The 20,887-nt window shown below is 37.5% G+C and overlaps 3 protein-coding genes across 3 annotated transcripts; 2 read left to right on the forward strand and 1 right to left on the reverse strand.

Moving 5' to 3' along the window:
- The first annotated feature begins 278 nt into the window (after nt 1–278).
- Nucleotides 279–884, forward strand: LOC137823558 (uncharacterized). The gene has a single exon (XM_068628744.1). It carries the CDS (start codon nt 279–281, stop codon nt 882–884), a length of 606 nt encoding a protein of 201 aa, XP_068484845.1.
- A 5,266-nt stretch (nt 885–6,150) lies between these two features.
- Nucleotides 6,151–9,205, reverse strand: LOC137827225 (acyl carrier protein 1, mitochondrial). The gene is made up of 2 exons (XM_068633480.1): nt 8,924–9,205; nt 6,151–6,529 (listed from the first exon to the last, which is right to left on the reverse strand). The coding sequence occupies exons 1-2, from the start codon at nt 9,095–9,097 to the stop codon at nt 6,353–6,355; spliced, it is 351 nt and encodes a 116-aa protein (XP_068489581.1). The 5' UTR covers nt 9,098–9,205; the 3' UTR covers nt 6,151–6,352.
- Nucleotides 9,206–10,343: 1,138 nt separating this feature from the next.
- Nucleotides 10,344–12,963, forward strand: LOC137827226 (probable purine permease 11). Its single transcript, XM_068633481.1, has 2 exons — nt 10,344–10,618; nt 11,643–12,963. The coding sequence occupies exons 1-2, from the start codon at nt 10,510–10,512 to the stop codon at nt 12,722–12,724; spliced, it is 1,191 nt and encodes a 396-aa protein (XP_068489582.1). The 5' UTR covers nt 10,344–10,509; the 3' UTR covers nt 12,725–12,963.
- The last annotated feature ends 7,924 nt before the right edge of the window (nt 12,964–20,887 follow it).

The following is a 20,887-nucleotide window of genomic DNA, read 5'->3' on the forward strand; positions in this document are numbered from 1 at the left end:
CGACAGACGTTAGCAATATTGCCACCACCACCCGATCGCCCGGGTCCATGCCGACGCCCCCTCCTTCTCGGCGAGTGATTGCCGAGGCAGTGACACGCTCGCCCGGGCCTTTGGTGCATGCGGCAGCCGGGCCATCGGAAGTCGACACTCGGGCGGTGCCCACACCTTTCGACCTCCTGAGGGGTGGGTACCGATTTTCTCGAAGAGTTCGCGTCGCTCTTCCAGATGAGGCTCGAGACGTCTCTCCCTCGGACCTCCTAAAGAGTGGCTTTGAATTGATGTGCCGCTCGGTCGTCCTCTTTCAGGGTGGGCTTGTTGGCCGAGAGCGTCAGGCCGAGGAGGTGTCGGCCTTGGAGCACAAGCTGTCTGAGGCCAATCATGACTTGGAGCAATCTCTGGCTGCCAACACCAACCTATCGGCCCTGATTGCTATGGAGGCGGCCGAGAAGGAGTTGGCGCAGAAGGAGGCGGCCGAGGCAAAGCGTCAGCTAGAGGCCGAAAAGCTGAGGGCGGCTGCTGAGATCGCCAATTTAAAAAAGTTGGTCGAAGGGAAGGACGGGCAGCTCTCTGCCTCGGCCACTGAGATGGCCGCCCTTCAACTCGCGAAGGAGCAAGCCGAGGCCGAGCTTGACGAAAATTATGAGGAGGCCGAGGAGTTGCTGAGGCAATGCTTCGAGATGGCCGTTCGTCAAGCACATGTGTTTTACGGTGGGCCACCGGCCACTGGTAGCTTCGACCTCGATTATGAAGTTTATCAGGGTCGGTTAATGCCGAGTGCTGAGGCGGCTGCTTTGGCTGCCCAAGAGGCTGAACCGGCCGAGGCCGAGGTTCAGGGCAGGGAGACTGAGGCTGAGGGGGGCGGGTTCGTTGAGATTCAAGATTAGGTTCACCGTTGGCCGGGTTGTGGCCTTTTCTTGATTTTTGCTTTCCTCTGAGGCCGGGGTGTGGCCTCTTTATTTTGCTTTTTGTTGTATCACCCTGCTTTCTCTCATTAATATGAACTGGCTTTCCTTTCATTTGGTTTGGCGTAAGTATTTGACAAGTTAATCACTCGATCTCCCATTGAACGAGTAGAACATGGGCGGTCGGCCGATAAGTGCAAGCGTTAAAACTTCGAGCGAGTAAAATATGGGAGATCGGCCACTAATTGTGAGCGTTTAAATTCGAGCAAGTAAATCATGGGCGATTGGTCACTAATTGCGAGCGTTTAAATTCGAGCAAGTAAAACATGGGCGATCGGCCACTATTTGCGAGTGTTTAAACTCGAGCAAGTAAAATATGGGCGATCGGCCACTATTTGCGAACGTTGGATTCGAGCAAGTGTCCGCGGTCGTTCACTACTTTGCGATTTTAATCGAGCAAGTGGCAATCGATTGGACGGCACTTGCGATGTTAATCGAGCAAGCGGGCGATCGGTTGGCCGGCACTTGCGATGTTAATCGAGCAAGCGGGCGATGTCGGTCATTGCTTGTTCGGTAATTGATGAAAACGCCTCATTAAAACCTCCCTTGTTGGGTGAGAAAAGAGTGCGTAATTTTATTGATTTTAGCTGTAATAGAACTTGAGGTGCGTGGCATTGCGATGTTAATCGAGCAAGCGGGCGATCGGTTGGACGACACTTGCGATGTTAATCGAGCAAGTGGGCGATCGGTTGGCCGGGACTTGCGATGTTAATCGAGCAAGCGGGCGATCGGTTGGCTGGCACTTGCGATGTTAATCGAGCAAGCGGGCGATCGGTAGGTCATTGCTTGTTCGGTAATTGATGAAAACGCCTCATTAAAACCTCCCTTGTTGGGTGAGGAAAGAGTGCGTAATTTTATTGATTTTAGCTGTAATAGAACTTGAGGTGCGTGGCATTTCACGTTCTCGGTACAATTTTTCCTGAAAGTCATTCTAGATGATAGGCTCCTCCTTGTGCGACTTCTCGGACTCGGAAAGGCCCCTCCCAGTTGGATGAGAACTTCCCTTCATTTTTTCTTGCGTCGCTGCGCATTCTCCAGACGAGATCGCCCTTCTGGAAACCTCTCGGCCGGACTTTGGTGTTGTATCGTCTGGACGCCCGAGCTTTGCAGGCAGCCTCCCAAATTTTGCTTTTGTCACGAAGCTCACTTACCAGGTCGAGGTTGACCGCTAGGCTTTCCTCGTTTAGGGTGAGATCGAACATTTGCCGTCGTATGGTGGGCTCGGCCACCTCAACTGGGATCATGGCCTCGGTTCCGTATGTCAGGCTGTAGGGTGTTTCCTGAGTGGTAGTTTGGGGGGTGCACCTGTACGCCCAAAGTACCTCGATCAGTTCCTCGGTCCATCGACCCTTTGCTTTGCCCAGCCGCTTCTTCAGCTCGTTGAGTATGACCTTGTTGGCGGCCTCGGCCTGCCCATTGGTTTGTGGGTGTTCCACCGAGGCCGTGATGGACTTGATGCCCAGGTCGTCGTAGAAGGACTGTAGGCCTCGGTCGATGAACTGTCGGCCATTGTCAGTTACTATTGTGTGTGGGACGCCAAATCGGCAGACAATGCTCCTCCATACACATTTTTCATCGAGATGGAGGCGAGGGGTTCAGCCTCGATCCATTTGGTGAAGTAGTCGACTCCCACCAGAAGGAACTTGGTCTGTCCTTTCCCTGGGGAGAATGAACCGATAATGTCCATCCCCCACATTGCGAACGGCCACGGGGAGATGATGTTGTGCAGTTCTTCCGGCCTGGTGTGGTGGGGGGGCCGAACTCTTGGCACTTGGCGCATTTCTTCATGTATTCGGTACAGTCGCCCTGTATGGTCGGCCAGTAGTAGCCGGCTCTCAAGACCTTGTTGGCCATCGTCCTCGCCCCGGCGTGATTTCCGCAGATTCCCTCATGGATTTCGGCCAGAATGTACTCGATCCTTTTATTGGTGATGCAGTTTAGCAAGGGGGTCGAGTAGCCTCTCCGGTATAAATCTTCGTTGATCATGCTGTACCGGGTGCACTGTTGCTTCATCGCCTTCTCCTGGCCGGCCTTGCATGTGCCGTCCGTTAGGTATTGAATGACGGGTGTCATCCAGTTGTCGGCCTCGGCCTCTTCCTCTTCTATAGACAGACACTCGGCCTCGGCCTCCGTCACACTAGGGTGTCTCAGCCATATTTGTATGACTGATCTCTGATGGCTCTTCTTTTTGGTGACCGAGAGCTTGGATAGGATATCGGCCCTTTTGTTGTCCTCCCTCGGTATGTGTTGCAAGGGTGCCTTGCTGAAGCGGGCGATACTGTTTTTGGCCGCGTGGTAGTACCGCTGCAGCAAAGGCTCTTGAACCTCGAAATCTCCATTGACTTGGCCGACCATCACCTGGGAGTCGCTTTTGCATGTAACCTCGCGTGTTCCCATGTCGTAGGCTAGGTTCAGCCCGGACAGCAAGGCCTCGTACTCGGCCTGGTTGTTGGTCGCCCGGAATCCAAACTGGAGGGCTTGTTCCAAGTGGAGGTCGCCCGATCCCTCCAGGACGACTCCCGCTCCACAGGCTGTTCTATTTGAGGAGTCGTCCACATAGAGAGTCCACCCGCCCGAGAGGGTGGGTAGCGGTGTTAGCTCGGCTGAGAAATCGGCCAAGCATTGAGACTTGATGGCGCCCCTCGGCTCATAGCGTATGTCGAACTCGGAGAGTTCGATCGACCATCCTATCATCCTCCCTGCAAGGTCCGGTTTAGATAAAATTTTAAAAATAGGGTAGTCGGTCCTTACAGTTATGGAGTGATTTTGGAAGTAGGGGCGCATCCGCCTTGCCGTGAGGACGAGTGCGAGAGCCACCTTCTCAATCATCTGATATCGGGTCTCGGCCGAGTGGAGGGTTCGGCTGACAAAGTATACGGGTCGCTCCTCGCCCTCGGCTTCCTGCACTAAGGCAGCGCTGACCGCTTCTTCCGAGACTGCTAGATATACCAGGATTGGGTTCTCGGGCCTTGGCTTCTGGATGACGGTCGGGGATGTGAGGAACTCCTTGAATTGTTTGAAGATTTCCTCTCATTGGTCGTCCCAGACGAATTTTTTTCCCTTTCGGAGCAACTGAACGATCGGCCTCGTCCTCTCGGCCAGGCGGGAGACAAACAGAGAGAGGGCGGTCAGCCGCCCAAGGAGTTGTTGTACCTCCTTCACGGTGTTCGGACTTCTCATGTTGAGTATGGCCTGACATTTGTTGGGGTTGGCCTCTATCCCTCGGTGGGTGAGCATGAAGCCCAGGAACTTTCCTCCTTCCACCCCGAAAGTACATTTCTCGGGGTTGAGTTTCATGTTGACTCCTCTTAGAGCCCTGAAGACCTTGTCCAGGTCCTTTAGATGTTGCTCGAACGAGTCGGACTTCACGACTATGTCATCCACGTAGACTTCTACCGCCCGGCCTATCAGACCCTTGAAAACTTTGTCCATGAGACGCTGGTAGGTCGCCCCTGCGTTCTTGAGGCCGAACGGCATGACCTCGTAGTAGTAGTTGGCGTCAGCCGTCATGAAGACTGTCTTCTCCTTGTCCCTCGGGTGCATGCTTATCTGATTGTAGCCAGAGTAAGCGTCCAGGAAGCTCATAATTTTGTGGTCGGCCGCCCTATCCACCAGGCGGTCAATGTTCGGGAGGGGGTAGGTGTCCTTCGGACATGCGCTGTTGATGTTTCTGTAGTCGACGCACATCCTCCAGTTGTCGTTAGGCTTGGTGACCATGACGACGTTGGCTAGCCATGTCGTGTATCGGGCCTCCCTTATGAAACCGGCCGACAGGAGCTTGCTGGCTTCCTCCTTCGCTGCGAGACGCTTTTCGTTGCCCAAGTCCCTCTTTTTTTGGGAGATCGGGCGGGCTTCCTTGAATATTGACAACCGATGGGTGATGACATCGGGGCTCACACCCGGCATATCGGCCGGCGTCCAAGCGAACATGTCGATATTCTTTTTTAGCGTGGCATGCATGAACTGTTGAAGTCTTCTTCTTCCTTCGGTCGGGCAGGTGACTGGGTGATGAGCTGTGATTCTTCTCGTCCTCCTGCTTATCCTTCGGCACGCGGGACTCGGTCGTCGGGTGAACACCGGATGGTGGGGGTACCTGCGAAGGCACTCCGACGCTCAAGTCAGTAAAGCGGGTGGTTAGCTCTCAGGTAGGTGAACAGTAATAATGACATACCTTACTCCTTGAAATGCGTGCTATTTATATTATTCTAGTGGGCCTACCTTGTTGGGCTCGTTTATCGAGGTGGATACCGCTTAGGGTTGCATTACCTAATTCTTGATGATGGATTAGCTTCACTGATCTCGGTTTGAGCGTTAATTGTAATGGGGTTCGGCCATCGGCCAAATTCCCATGGTAAGGGTCAGTCATCGGCCAAATACCTGTGGTCTTCGGCCGTCTAAGTTAAGTCTTCTAAGGTCTCGGCCTCTCGGCCAAGTCTCCAAAGGTCTCGACCTCTCGGTCGTTCGGCCAAGTCTCCAAAGGTCTCGGCCTTCCGGTCGTTCGGCCAAGTTTCCAAAGGTCTTGACCTCTTTGTCTCTCGGTCAGGTTGACTAGCCATCGGGCAGGCAGGTGGGTCCCAACCTCGCCCAGTGCCAGTGCAGTTTCAAATTTAGATTTTAGTTTCTGAATTAGTATTTCGGAATCGATTGTTTGAAATAAAATTTTGATTTTCTAATTTTATTTCATACACTTCCAAAACACAAAAAATATATTTCAGATTTACTGATTCTAGAATGTATATTTTTAATTTTTAATTTTCAATTTCAGAACGAAGTACAATTTTGAAAAATTTAAGATGCATAATGTGTGAGGTGCAAGAAGAATTTGGCATTGCATCGTGTTAAAAAAAATCTTAAAATTATTATTTACCGTAAAATTCTGTTTAAGTTTTAATAATTACTTTACTTTCTCTAGTATCCCTTTCCACCGTCCAAGATTCGTGTAATCTTCTTTCACTTAACATTTCATAAATGTAATATTTAATATTTTCAATGTTGTACCACATTCAAAGGTCACTAGAAACACCAATAATTTTTTTTCGGATAAATTAATGTAACAATTAAACACTCTCGAAAACTATAAAACTTATGTTTTATTTCCGTTCTGTGTACAAACTCTTCAAACTAGCAATCAATAAACTGAAAAACAGTGGTGGTAGGACAAAAAAGATACACAGTTGAGAAAAGTAACTTAAAAAAAGCAGTACCAATTTTCATTGAGAAATTCCTCTCTGAACAATTCCCATTATTCTAAAGAACCAGTTCCTTGACTCCAATTTAAATGGGAAAAACAAACACCAGATTCCAGAAAGAACCAGTGAAAGTAAGGGGAAGGTTCAAGGTTGCAGTGATGCTGAAGTTCAACAAGAAGCCAAATAAAAAAGACACATTAGTTAACCAGCCATGGGATGATTAGCTATATACTCAATAGCAAGATTACAAGAGTCAATTTTATCAGCTTCCTTGTCTGGGATCTCTAACTTGAACTCCTCTTCTAGAGCCATTACAATTTCCACATTGTCCAAGCTATCCAATCCCAGATCATTCTGGAAATGGACCTCTGGAGTTACCTGAGGACCACAACAAACAAACCACTAAATACAACACATTCTCATTCTTCAATATCAATCGTCAACATCTACACACACCAACCAACAACTAATTCATTATCTTGTTTTCTACACAAGATAATTGATTGTCATACAATGAAGTTCAGGCAAACTAGTCAACATTGTCGATAATCATGTTCTCGAAAATAGATTGTTGCGTGAAAACATACATTATCTGGCAGTTTTTTATTCTATTACCTATTTATTTCTTCTTTATTTTTCTCAAACCAAACAACCCCTACGATTCACTCAATTTCTCTCTTCTTATTTCCATCCACTGTAGAAGATGTTCTGAAAACAATTCTGATAGTTTCTGAAATGAAAAACAGTTTCTTTGAGTGGAAGAATACATAGATAGTTCATACTGTAAACCCTTAGTGGCATACTACAACATCCTTCATTTCATCAAGATGTAAAATGAAGAGTGGATTCACTGAGCAAAAGTGTAGTTGCTTCCAGCCCAGATTATCTAAAAGAGTACATGACAACCTTATTTTCATCTTTCTCTCATCTCCCACCAAGTGGGGTTTGAGGAAAGTGTATATCCATACACACAAAGCAAGTAAAGAGTCTTAATCGTTGATAAGAAAATCAACAAAATATTATTTATGTAAAAATGCATGATAATATAAACTGCTCTATACCGATTATTAGACTGCTTCATTTAACCATTATAAAGAACCAGTATGAAACTGGTGCAAAACTGGGTAAATTGGCAAAAAGACCAGTTCAACCTGTTTGCTTGAGATAGTTTTTTTTTACTTAAAAAGAATATTATGATGGTTAATAACCAAATATTATGATATATAATTATATTGATTTAATTTCTAAATGTAGTACTAGTTAGTGACTAATAGATATTATTAGTTATTCAATTTTAATGTTATTATGAGAACTAATATGTTTAAGTCTATTAAGGGGGAGAGAGTTACCTAGAACATGGATAAAAGCAAGCCAGGATAAAAGAGGAAAAACAGAGAAAAAAAAAATACATCAAAGACAGTCTTCCAGACTCCAGTCCATCACTCCTAGGCAAATCAAACTCATAATGCCTTAATAAAAATTAAAGCTTTTATCATTTTATTGTTCACCTTTTGCTCGGGAATGTGGGCTATGTAAACAATCAAAAAGGGGGGAACTCTACAAATCTTACTGAATTGTCAGAATCTTGTCACCTGAATCTTGTTATCAGAAATTATGCTTCATTAAAAGAATCTTGTCATCTGAATCAATATTTTGATGAAAAAATAAAATAAAATAACACAGAATCCAAATATCTTACTAGGTAAGGTCTGATACACACTACATAGAATACAATTCCCCCCATCCAACCCTTCCCCCACTTCATATGATAGGAGTCCTGTGCACCAGGACACCCATTTAGGAAGATATTGACAGAAATCATAATCAAATACAGTATAGAAGAAAGTTTGAGTTACACCATGCCCCAGTGCCATCTAGTTTTTTCTATAACATCAGTCTCAGTTGAATAATCAGCTGAAAACAATAACGGAATTTGCTCTTTTACATAAAAAAAAACCCTCACTAAATATTTGAAAAATTCCCCACTAGACCAGGCACTTCCCAGAAGGTCATTGAGCTAAATTCATAAACTTTGGGAAAACCCTTGGGCAAATCAATAGAACAGTGATTTCTGAATAGCATTTTTCGTACAAATTAAGATTACCAGCACTGACCATATGGTTACTGAACTAAATTTCCAGACTATGGAAAAACAGTCTCCCATAACACAACAAAGCACAAAAACAAATCAGATGGTTAAAGGAAATTCTCAAATTTTGAGAAGACCTTATGGGATCAATAAACAGAATAACGAATCGGAAAATCCATTCCGCATTTTCACACTAACTAAGATTACAAACACAACCCAGGTTATTACTGAGCTAAACTCGGGGAACATCAATAGGTTAAATCAGCATAATAACAATTTGAGATACATAATTTCATCATTTTCGCATTAACAAAGACAACAGAATGTAAACACCGCTTAAATAGTTATTGGTAAAAATTCTCATATTTCAGACGATGGAAGACCCTTAGAGCTAAATCAATCAGAATCCCCACTCACAATTTTAACGAGAATTAAGCACCCATACACCACCCAGATTGTAATCGACCTAAATTTCCAAACTTTGGGAAAACCCTTTTGCCCAAATCAATAAAAAAAAGAAACAGCGACATTCCTTCCTCGTTTTCAAAACACTGGGACAACCCATTTGGTGAAATCAGCAGATCACGATTCAGAATACCCATTTCCCATTTTGATTATTTGTCAATAACGATGCAACAAAGGATGGAAGAAATGAAAGCAGGGAAGGAAAAGAAGAGGAAAACCTTGGAAGGATCGACTTTGGGGAAATCTTTGACGACGGCGAGGACTCTTTGGATGACCTCCTCTTTGGAGAGATGATCGTCGCCGTGTGATGACATGGCACGCCATGGCTGAAGCTTTGGAGCGGCTTGGAGTGGCACACGAATGTGGCGGAGTACGGCTGCTCTCACTGCCATCTCTCTCTCTCCTTTCTTTTGCAAACAGGTGAAGTGAGTCTACCAAAAGCTTTTGTGTATTTTGGAGCAATCTAAATAACTAAACCCTCCACATTTTCTGATCACTTCCACACCTATTTTGCATAATATTAAAACAAATCCAAAATTAAATTATAATTTTGGTCCTTTTTCTAATTATCATATTTTATATTTTATAAACTTTTTCCCCTTCTCACACTTAATATAATTTTGTATTCAACAATTACACTTCATCCTGATTGTTAACATTCAAATACACTTAATTTTCAGTTTAATCCTTGAACTCGTATTTAAAAGAAAATGGTTTTGGCATATATCATGTTATTATATACAAATATCAACATCATCAGTATATAATATGTTATTTTAAATTTTTTAAAACTTATAAAAGATTAAAACAAATAAAAACTTAAAAGGTTTAAATTGGAGTTTAGTGGAAAGACTGTTTAAAACATTAATAATATTTTAAATTACAAGCAAACATATTTTAATGGAGAAATAATCTCATATTAGATCTATTTTTCTAGAACAACGACTCATTTATAGAATAAAATAAATATTATTAATTATTGTTTTTAAATTATCATTAATATCATAAGATGGATGTTAAAACTAGTAATCCAATTCCATCTAATTTGTTTGGATGAAAAAATATATATAGGTTAAAGTAAATTAGAGCTACATTGATATTTGTTTCAAAATCTAAATTTAATTATATATGGAATGGATGTGTCGTGGTTCTCTTACTCATATTTATAAAAAAAGTATTAATATTTTTAAAATTTAAATGTATAGTCTACTACCAAGCAAAATAGTTTGAACTAAATAATAATTATTAAACTAAAATTTTGCAGAGAAAACGTTGGAGTAATAATTATTGTATGTATGCTAAAATATATTGGTATTGTTGATAAACTTCCGACTATGTCCAATTTTATTTTTTATGTAAATTAAAATATATAATTTGGCGAGTGAAATGCCAATTAGATATTTTCAATATTTTATTTTATTTGCATCTTGGACTTAAATTTGAATATTTTAAAAATGTCAACAGTAAAAAATAACTCTATATTATATTAAACTGCTTCTTGTAAATATAATTTGAACATTAAAAGACATCAATTCATTACAAAATTGAAGGAATATATGATCTTAAAAGTTAATCTTATCTTACTGTATAAAGTAAATATTTATGCTATAAGTAGATTAGGAGATTTTGTTGGGTTTTACCTTACTAAGGAGGATCTTAATCTGTGTGCTCCTAACGTAAAACATGGTTTATAGTTGGATGATTCTGTTGCCACTCTCCAAAACGGCTCTTACTTGTCTTCATCGCTTCCACTATAACGTGCGGTTGAGACACATAAACCTTCGAATCGTATTCGATTCATTTCATGACAACTTACTCTCCCATCTCAGTCATTCATCATCACTGTGTTCCTTTTCTCTCTCTTAGCTTCTTCTCTCGTCGCCCCCAACCTTCTTCGCTGCTTCACATGGCGGGTAACTTTTTCTCCTTTTTTTCGATTCAAAGCCTTCTACTTTATAGAAAATAAGATTTGGGTTTTCCTTCAATCATGATTTTCTGTTATTGGTTCCATGCTCTTTCTTGATTCAGTCTTCAAGGCCAATGGGTATGCTGTTTTTTTTTTTGTTTTTAACATGTTTCCTGCCGTGTCTAAGTCTGATTGCTCCCAAATTTGTTGTCTTTTGTCTTTACCGGGGTTTATGTGTGATTGTGTATGTCTTTTGTTTTTAACATGTTTCCTGCAGTTTTGGTTGGCTTTGGTGTTTTTTTTTACACGTTTAGGAGGCTATTTTCTTAACTGTGATTTGCTAATTACTGATCTTGATGGAGAACATGGTTGACGCCAATGAGATGTTGAGATCCTCTGCCTGAGGAGAATTGGCCACCAAAATGATTTTAGTAGTGGTAGGGAAACTGAACCCATATCAAGGGAAAGATGAGAGTTTGTTAGAATTCTTTATCACTTGTTCTAGAAGATGGTAAAAACACTAAAAAGCAACTTCACTTTTCCTAAAACATGACATAAGAGCTTTGAGAAAGTAAAGGAAAAGAGAAAGAAGCTCGCGAGGAACCACTTGTCGTGGTAACTCGGGTTGCTGAATTTGCCGTTCAATTAATTAATACAAAGTTCCAAATTGCAAACTAATTTTATAATATCACTTAGAATTTGATTTTTAGTTGTGTCCAATGATGTTGTATAATCCATGCAATTGTATGTTCTTTTAATATCATGAAAATCTTTTGTGGATTAAGCTCGTGGTTGCTTTTATATGTATGGAAAAATTGATTAACTTTGTATTTATGGGTGTATATACTATAAAAGCATTCTTCCATGTGAATGAACATGTGAATACCCATATTCAACTACTAACGCATGTGCAGAGTGTTGATTGAGTTTAAATGGGATTGTCTTTTTCGCATTTACTTTTTATTGGATGTTGTTGCGGTTCTTTTAAAGTACTTAAAGAAAGCAGACTTTAATGTTGCTTAAAATTACAGATAGTGAAGAACCGATGATTGCACCTGGAACAATATCTGAATTAGCATTTAATAAATATAAGCGATGGCAATGGTGGTTTCTTGTGGCACTCTGCATAGGATTTCTTATTATAGGTCAATGTGCTGCTGTTATCCTTGGAAGATTTTATTATGATCAGGGTGGAAATAGTAAATGGATGGCTACTCTAGTTCAAACTGCTGCATTCCCACTCTTGTTCATTCCATTATATACAATTCCTGCACCTGCAGAGGCTTCTACTTCTGCTTCACCTTCCATCAAAATTATTCTTTTGATATATTTTGTTCTGGGAGTCTTAGTTGCTGCTGACAATATGATGTACTCCACTGGACTCTTGTACCTCTCGGCTTCTACATACGCACTGATTTGTGCATCACAATTAGCTTTTAATGCAGTTTTCTCATATTTTATCAATGCTCAAAAGTTCACAGTTTTGATTATAAACTCTACAGTGATTCTCACTTTGTCTGCTTCACTCCTTGCTGTTAACGAAGACTCAGAGGAACCATCTGGTCTTGCCAAGGGTAAGTACATTATTGGTTTCCTATGTACCCTTGGAGCTTCTGCATTGTACTCTCTTTTGCTTTCCCTCATGCAACTGACCTTTGAGAAGGTTCTGAAGAAGGAAACGTTTTCTGTTGTTTTGGAAATGCAAATCTACACGTCTCTAGTAGCCACTAGTGTTAGTGTCATAGGCCTATTTGCAAGTGGGGAAAGCCATACTTTGCATGGAGAAATGGAGGGTTTTGGGAAAGGACAGGTTGCTTATGTCATGACTTTGGTTTGGACAGCAGTAGCCTGGCAGGTATGCTCTGTTGGTGTTGTTGGCTTGATCTTCCTAGTATCTTCTCTCTACTCCAATGTTATAAGCACTGTCTCTTTAGCTGTTACTCCTATTGCTGCTGTTATAGTTTTTCATGATAAGATGAATGGTGTGAAGATAATTTCTATGCTTTTGGCTATCTGGGGTTTTGTCTCTTACATCTATCAGAACTATCTTGATGATTCAAAGGCAAGACATGCACAAGCTGTGGCTAGGTCTCAGAATGATACTGCTTGTTGAGAATATTCAATTTGGCCATATCTTTTTCTTTTCATGCTTTAATTCCTTCCTTTATAGCGTTTGCTAGCTTAGATTTTATTTTTCCTCATTCTCAGGAACGAGTGAGATAGTACAGTTAAGGAGGTTATTGCTTATTCTACAGATAATTGTTCTCTCATTTAAGAAATGAAATGTTACAGGTCTCAGAACTCTTGCAAGTCTCTGATCTTCTGAATCCAAATATCTTTTTATGAGTCAAATCTATTCAAAATTAGTTCCTTTTCTTTCTTTCTTTTTTGAGTTTTCTTTCTTAAGTTACTATGGTACTCATGCTTCTCAATATCATAGGCTACAACAAAGCTATTATTTGCATTAGCCTATTTCAACAACTTTCAACTCACTTCATGGGGGAAAATATAGGTACAAAACTTAAGCAGTTATTTAAGTTTTTTTTTTGGTTTCAAACTTTAATAATTAGAATTAAAGTTTCACTTAAGTATTTTGTGTAAATAGTATTTACAAGCATTTTAAAACTTACAGATAAATATTGAAGTAGAGTTGGTTCAATTTTAAATAAAATTCAACTAAAACAATTTCCATTAGGGTTTTTAAATAATATTAGTAATTGGTAAAGTTATACACACTTCTTACTTAGAAAAAATAAATGAAAATCAATAAAAGAAAAAAAAATGAAATTACTTGCTTGGGTCAGCTCAAAATAGATATAGGAGAGGGTAATTTCTATGTGCACCCTCGTAGTTTCTATATAGAGTTGGTTAAAAGACCAAATTACCTCATTTGTAACCATCACCCTTTGTCGTCACGTTTAGCTGTGTGTTGGGTTGTGTTATGGATAAACTTAAAAAATATATAATGCATAAGTTCATTTTTTTTAATAAAGAAAACTTTTGAATTGTATAATTTTAAAAAAATTCATATAAAAAATATTGGTAGATCAGACAATCTAAAAGTTAAAAGAAAAATTCAAATTATAGAATCAGAAAGTTTTTTTTTTATGCAAAAAATGACTTTTAAATTGTATCTTTTAGAAGTTATTAAACATAAAATAGAAGGACAAAGTGTAAACTTTCATATTTATAGGTGCAGAAGAAAATTATGAGAGTGCACAAAAAAAAAGTGATGGGTCTTAATGAATAAGAGTTGGGTTTGGCCCAATTAGAATTATGTGTTGTTGCATTCTCTACCCCATGTTTTTAAACCTACAATCCCATATAACTAAAATTCCAATTTTATTCTTTTGAAATTTGTATTTCAAGTTGTACATTCCAGAACATATATTTTGTATTCCATAATTTAAAATATTTTTTTTATCTTTTATCTTTAATTGTAGATTTTAAAATATACTTCTTTTTATTTTATATTTTGAATTGTACATTTTATAATAAAAAAATTTGTATTTTGGGACATATTCATAAATACAAAAATATAAAATGCATCCTAGAGATGTATTACGATCTATAAATATATTACCTTAATAAAAAATATTCAAAAATACATAATCGAAATGCATTAATATATTTTAGATTATAAGTAATTTTAATTCCAGAAAAATATATCGAATTATACAATCAAAATATATAATATATTTTAAATTTTATATTCTAGAAAATATTTTCTAGATTCAGAAATACATATGTGACATTCAAAATATATTTTTAAAAGACTGTTTTATCATCTCACTCCATGGGGGTGCAGGTTTAAAAATGTGGGGGTGGAGAATGAAACATCCCAATTATGAAGTAGATCCATGAGTTGTCCAAATAAAAAAAAAGAGTTAGGTCCAATCTTGATTGCACATATGTGTAACATTAGTTGTCAAATGTTGACAACAAATGAAATTTGAATGCTGAATACACATTCTCATTCATTACATATATTTTTTAAGAAGGAAGATCTTAATTTGTGTGCTCCTAACTTAATGGTTTATGGTTAGATAATTCCAATCCAAACAATAATACCATTACAAAGTCAATACTCCTATTCAATAATTCTCATTATTCATATATCTTCAATTTTCACACATTCCATACATTAAAACCTCAACTTATAGAGAAATATATTAGTCATTGTGTAAAATATTATTATTATTTGTGGTAGTAAGTGTATAGGTAGAGTGTTGTGATAATAAGTGTATAGAAGAATAGTGTATGGGCAATAGGCATTTAAAAGGGTAGTCAAGAAATTAAAAAAGTGCTTAAATGGTTTAGGTCTACCCATGAACCTCATCAACATTGCAATTGTGCTTTCCATTTCAACACTTTCTAAATTGTGCGTTCCAATTCAACACTTTCAAGAGTGGTGTTGTGCATTTTAATTCATCACCACAAACACAACATTTCACATTCAATCCACCTCACTTATTCACTTGCATTTCAAGTGGGGACCACACTCTCATCACCTATTCACTTACACTTCAAGTGGGGGACCACACCCTCGTCATTACCAAAGTGCTTAAATGGTTTAGGTCCACCCATGAACCTTATCAACATTGCAATTGTACATTCCACTTCAACACTTTCAAAATTGTGCGTTCCAATTCAACACTTTCAAGAGTGGTGTTGTGCATTCCAATTCATCACCACAAACACAACATTTCACATTCAATTCACCTCACCTATTCACTTGCATTTCAAGTGGGACCACACCCTCATCACCTATTCACTTACACTTCAAGTGAGGACCACACCCTCGTCATTACCAAAATGGTTTGAGTCAAAGTTGCAAATTCACTACATCTTGTTGCACTTAAAGTCTATCTCTTAACAATAAGAGTTAAGTTTATCTCAATAATAAAAATTTTCACACTTTTCTATGAAGTTTTTTTTTTCTAAAAAAGTTATATTGATGTGGATTGGTGGAAGCCAACAATAAACTAGTTCTTTATTGAAAAATGATAGAATGACAACCTTTGTTCCACTATACAACCTCCTTTCTATGCTTAAAATTTCAAATTTTACATTAAATGATAAAAATACCATTTTTTATATCATTAATAAGGAGTTGTATAATGGAGCAAAATGTCATCATATCATTGGTCTTCTTTATTTAACCTATTCTAATCAAGAGAAAAAAAATAAGTACTTGTTATCTCTCTTAACTTCTTTTCTCGTGGCCCCCCAACTTTCATCGCTGCTTCTCAACAACATGGTGGGTAACTCTTTCTCTTTTTTTCGATTCAAAGCCTCCTACTTGATAGAAAATAAGATTTGGGTTTTCCTTCAATCGTGATTTTCTGTTATTGGTTCCATGCTCTCTCTTTCTTCATTGAGTCTTCAAGGCCAAGCCTAACTCAACCCCATAAAACCGGCTTAATGGAGTGAGGTTTGCACCCACTTATATATTATTAAAGGCTCTAATCTCTAGTCGATGTGGGATCTCCAACACACACCCCTCACGCCGAGACTGCCAACTCGTGCGTGGGACTATATATTTTGGGTGGTCCGATAGCGGGTGGCACGATAGGTCCAACACAAACACTCGCTAGGATAGACTCGAAATGGTTCTGATACCATATTAAAGAAAGAGTGGACTTTAAGTCTAACTCAACCCCATAAAACCGGCTCAATGGAGTGAGGTTTGCACCCACTTATATATTATTAAAGGCTCTAATCTTTAGTCGATGTGGGATCTCCAACAACTACCTTCGATAGAAAAGAAAAGCTCCATCAAGAGCTATGAAGGAAGCAGCAGTGAAGAGGAAGAAAAAAAACTGATATCAACTCAACACTTGTCGTGGTAACTCAGGGTTGCTGAATTTTCCGTTCAATTAATTAATACAAAGTTCCAAATTGCAAACTAATTCTATAATATCACTTCGAATTTGATTTTTAATTGTGTCCAATGATATTGTATAATCCATGCAGTTGATCTCAGCTAGTGAAATGAGGTTAGTGACAATGTTTTCAAATTATAGAATCCGAAAGTTTTTTTTTATGCACACAATGACTTTTAAATTGTATCTTTTAGAAGTTATTAAACATAAAATAGAAGGGCAAAGTGTAAACTTTCATATTTATAGGTGCAGAAGAAAATTATGAGAGTGCAAAAAGAAATTAAGTGATGGGTGTTAATGAATAAGAGTTGGGTTTGGCCCAATGAGTTGCATAAGGTTAGAATTATGTGGTGTTGCATTCTCTACCCCATGTTTTTAAACCTACAATCCCATATAACTAAAATTCCAATTTTATTCTTTTGAAATTTGTATTTTAAGTTGTACATTCCAGAATATATATTTTGTATTCCATAATTTAAAATATTTTTTTTATCTTTTATTTTTAATTGTAGATTTTAAAATATAACTTTTATCACGTGCTCAACTCAACGTGTTGTTTTGTCAATTTACACAAAATCATCCGAGTAATGTTTGTAGGAAAAATATCATTTATCGTTATTTCTAAATTTACATTTTTAAAAGAAAAACAATAACTAAAAATAACATTTTTGTTCTCTTTTAAATGAAAAACTTTAATATCGATTATTTTTGTTTATTATTCATTAACATATTTCTTTTAAAAAGCCTTACATTTGTTTAATCTTCTCCTTTACCCTCTTTCATATTAGTCTTGCACTTTTTCAATGCCTGGTAAGTTGTAATAAATATTTTAAAAAAAAGTTTTTTCATGTCAAAATACATTATTAGTATGATATTAAATCACATTTTTCTTAAAAAATCCAAATGTAATTTAAGAAAGAGCATCTATCATTAATTAATTTAAATTGCAACATCTATTATGATATTTTTTATATATTTATTATCTTTAAATAAAAGAAGATATTAATAAATAATTGTAACAAAACTTTGTTGCCAAAGCATAAATATCCTATAAAATGTACGTGTGAGTAGAGCAAAACAGTAGTCTACTAATCGGATAATTATTAGGTAAATATTCATAATATATATATATATATATATATTCATACATCAGTTATATGATTTTAAATCTTAAAAAAATATGTATATTAAATATTATGTGTGATTATATGATTATTACATAATCGGAAAGATTTATCTGATTTTATTATTGCACGCGTATAAGTTAAATGTAATTAAAATATAATATAATATTATTTCTTTCTTTTTTTCTTTGCTCACACGCTTCATTCAATAAATATTTTCGTCAATACAACATAAACCTCTCATAGACTCGCCCGATGACTACGTAAAAAACTCGAAGAAGATCAACGTCGTCTGACTCTGGATGAGGTTCGACCGATCTGAGCTTGTGGAGTGGGATGAAAATGCCATCATCCAGATAAAGTTGCACATGACCACAATAATTTGACTCAAGGTCCGACAAATACAAAAAGTGAAACACTCAATAATGTTTTTTCAAATTAGACTGAGTTGAATCATCATCTTTTTATTTTATTTTTATTTTCTATGATGATCATTTATTTTGTATTATACAATTTATTTAGTTTACTTGGTTGCATTGCTCTATATTCTTAGGCATATTATTATGCTTTCAATTACCGGAGAGGATTTTGTTCACCGTTTTATATAAAAAAGTTATTGACCCTCTTTTACAGATAGAGATAGTGATGAAATTGAACATTTGTTAGGTGACAAAAAAAGATATGACTGCTGAATCAAAATTAGAGGAGGTTAAATTGGGTGCCACAACCATGTTAGGATTCTCGCTCGAGACCTGAGAATCCTTGGCTCCATCTTCTCTCACTCGTCGAACATCTTTGGTAATCAAATTTACCTTTTTGATTTTCAATTTTGAATTGCATATGTTCTTAAGAGTAGGTTTCTATTAGAATTGTGTTTGTTTTGGATGCATATTATGATTAAGAATGAAGAATGGTTAATGGAATTAAATGTGTTTGGTATTTTTTTTATTGTGACAAAAGAGAAAGCAATAGTGATTAATTTGTCATTTATAAAGGTTACTACTCCTCTTCGGCAGGTGGTTATTCCATTTGTTAAGCGACTCGGACAGTAGCTTTTCGGGACCGAAACCTATTGGTTAACAACCATTTGAGTTTGAAGTTCTGGAGATGGCTTTGAAGACTATATATACTTATTTGGAATCTAATTAACAGAAGTTGAGAGAGTTTCTTCTTCTGTGTTGGACAAATGGACTAAGAATATTAAGAATTTTGAACACGTGATGAGTTTGAACATTAATATCAATGAGATTATTGCATGCGTGTATTACAAACATATAAATTAGATGTAATTAAAATATAATATAAAACTGATTTTGTAAGATGATTACTGATTTGTACGATACTATTTTTTATTTTCCTTGATAACCATTTGTTTTAAAATGATGACCATATTGGTTGAATCTGCCTTTAAATACTATATGTACTTATTTGGATTTCAATTAACAAAAGTTGAGAGAGTTTCTTCTTCTGTGTTGAATGAATAGACTAAGAATGTTAAGAATGTTAAACACGGGATGAGTTTGAAGATTAATATTAATGGATTGCAAGAGATATGTTATCAATAGTTCTTTTGCTACCTATAATTTTTTTTAGTTTACTTTGTCAATAGTTCCATCATCTTTGAGATATCATACTTATATTTAAAAAGTGTATGACCTTATTTAGGAAGTTTCTGAATCAACAATTAGATAAGGCTAAATTGGCTGTCACAACCTCAAATAATTGGGAGAAGAATCTTATTTTATTTTGTACAATTTTTTATTTTCTTTGATGACCATTTGTTTTTTATGATGACCCTATATATGGATGAAATTTAATATGTGTTAGGTGACAAAGAAAATATGGCATGACTATATTTGACAAGGAAGTTGCTGAATCAACAATTAGAGGAGCTAAATTGGGTGTCACAACCTCGAATAATTGGGAGAAAGATACTATTTTGTTTTGTACGATAATCATTTATTTTGTACGATATCATTTTTTTTATTTTCTTTGATGGCCATTTGTTTTTATATGATGAACCATTAATTTTACACAGTTGAATCTAAAAACATGAAAAGAATTATGCTTAAATTTTTGCATATGCTTATATTGGTGTAGGATGCAAAAGGTAGTTAAAGTTTGAAATTTTACAATGCAAAGAGTTATGCAGAAATTTCGGTTATATATTCATCACAGGCATAAGCTTCTTCTTATTGTTCTTGCAACCACCTCTATACACCGCCAGAATCACACACTAGCCGGATGACTGTGCGAACAACTGCGCAGCCGCAGGTTCCAACGTCTTGAAAATGGCAAAGAAGACCGGCAGTGTCCGGCTTTGGATGAGGTTTGAGCGGTTCTAGCTCGTGGATGAGAAGATCGCCATCCGCTTGAGACTTGAGAATCATTGTCTCCGTCTTTTCTCACTCGTCGAACATCCTTGGTAATCGAATTTACCTTTTCGATTTTCAATTTTGAATTGCATGTGTTCTTAAAAGTAGGTTTCTATTAGAATTGTGTTTGTTTTGGAAGCTATATTATGATTAAGAATGAAGAATGGTTAATGAAATTAAATGTGTTTTTTTTCATTGCAGCTAGAGAGAAAGCAACAATGATTAATTTGACCTTTATAAAAGTTATTGCTCCTCTTCGGCAGGAGGTTATTCCATTTGTTGAGCGGATTGAACAACAGTTTTCTGGACCGAAACCTATCAGCGTGGAGGAGCTTCTGTTTGAGTTTGAGGTTCTGGAGATGGCTTTGGAAACTATATACACTTATTTGGATTCCAATTAATAGAAGTTGAGAGAGTTTCTTCTTCTGTGTTGTACGAATAGACTAAGAATGTTGAACACGTGATAAGTTTGATGATTAATATCAAGAAGATTATTGCATCCGTATATTACAAACTTATAAGTTCAATGTAATTAAAATATAATATAGTATAAACCTCTCTGCATTCATGACTCGGTTCTCACCACAACCTTTCTACACCGCCAGGATCACAGCCTTGCCGGATGACTGTGCAAAAACCTCGAAGAAGACCGACACCGTCCGGCTTTGGATGAGGTTCGGCCAGTCTGAGCTCGTTGAGTGGGATGAAAACGCCATCATCATGTTGCACTTTACCACAATTAATTCGACTTTGAATAATCATCTCTTTATTTTTTTTTATTTTGTACGATGATCATTTATTTTGTATGATACCATTTATTTAGTTTACTTTGTTGCATTGCTATATATTCATAGACATATTATTATGTTTTCAATTAGAGGAGAGGGTTTTG

Source organism: Phaseolus vulgaris, chromosome 8 (genome assembly GCF_000499845.2).
Source record: "Phaseolus vulgaris cultivar G19833 chromosome 8, P. vulgaris v2.0, whole genome shotgun sequence".
Lineage (NCBI taxonomy): Eukaryota > Viridiplantae > Streptophyta > Magnoliopsida > Fabales > Fabaceae > Phaseolus > Phaseolus vulgaris.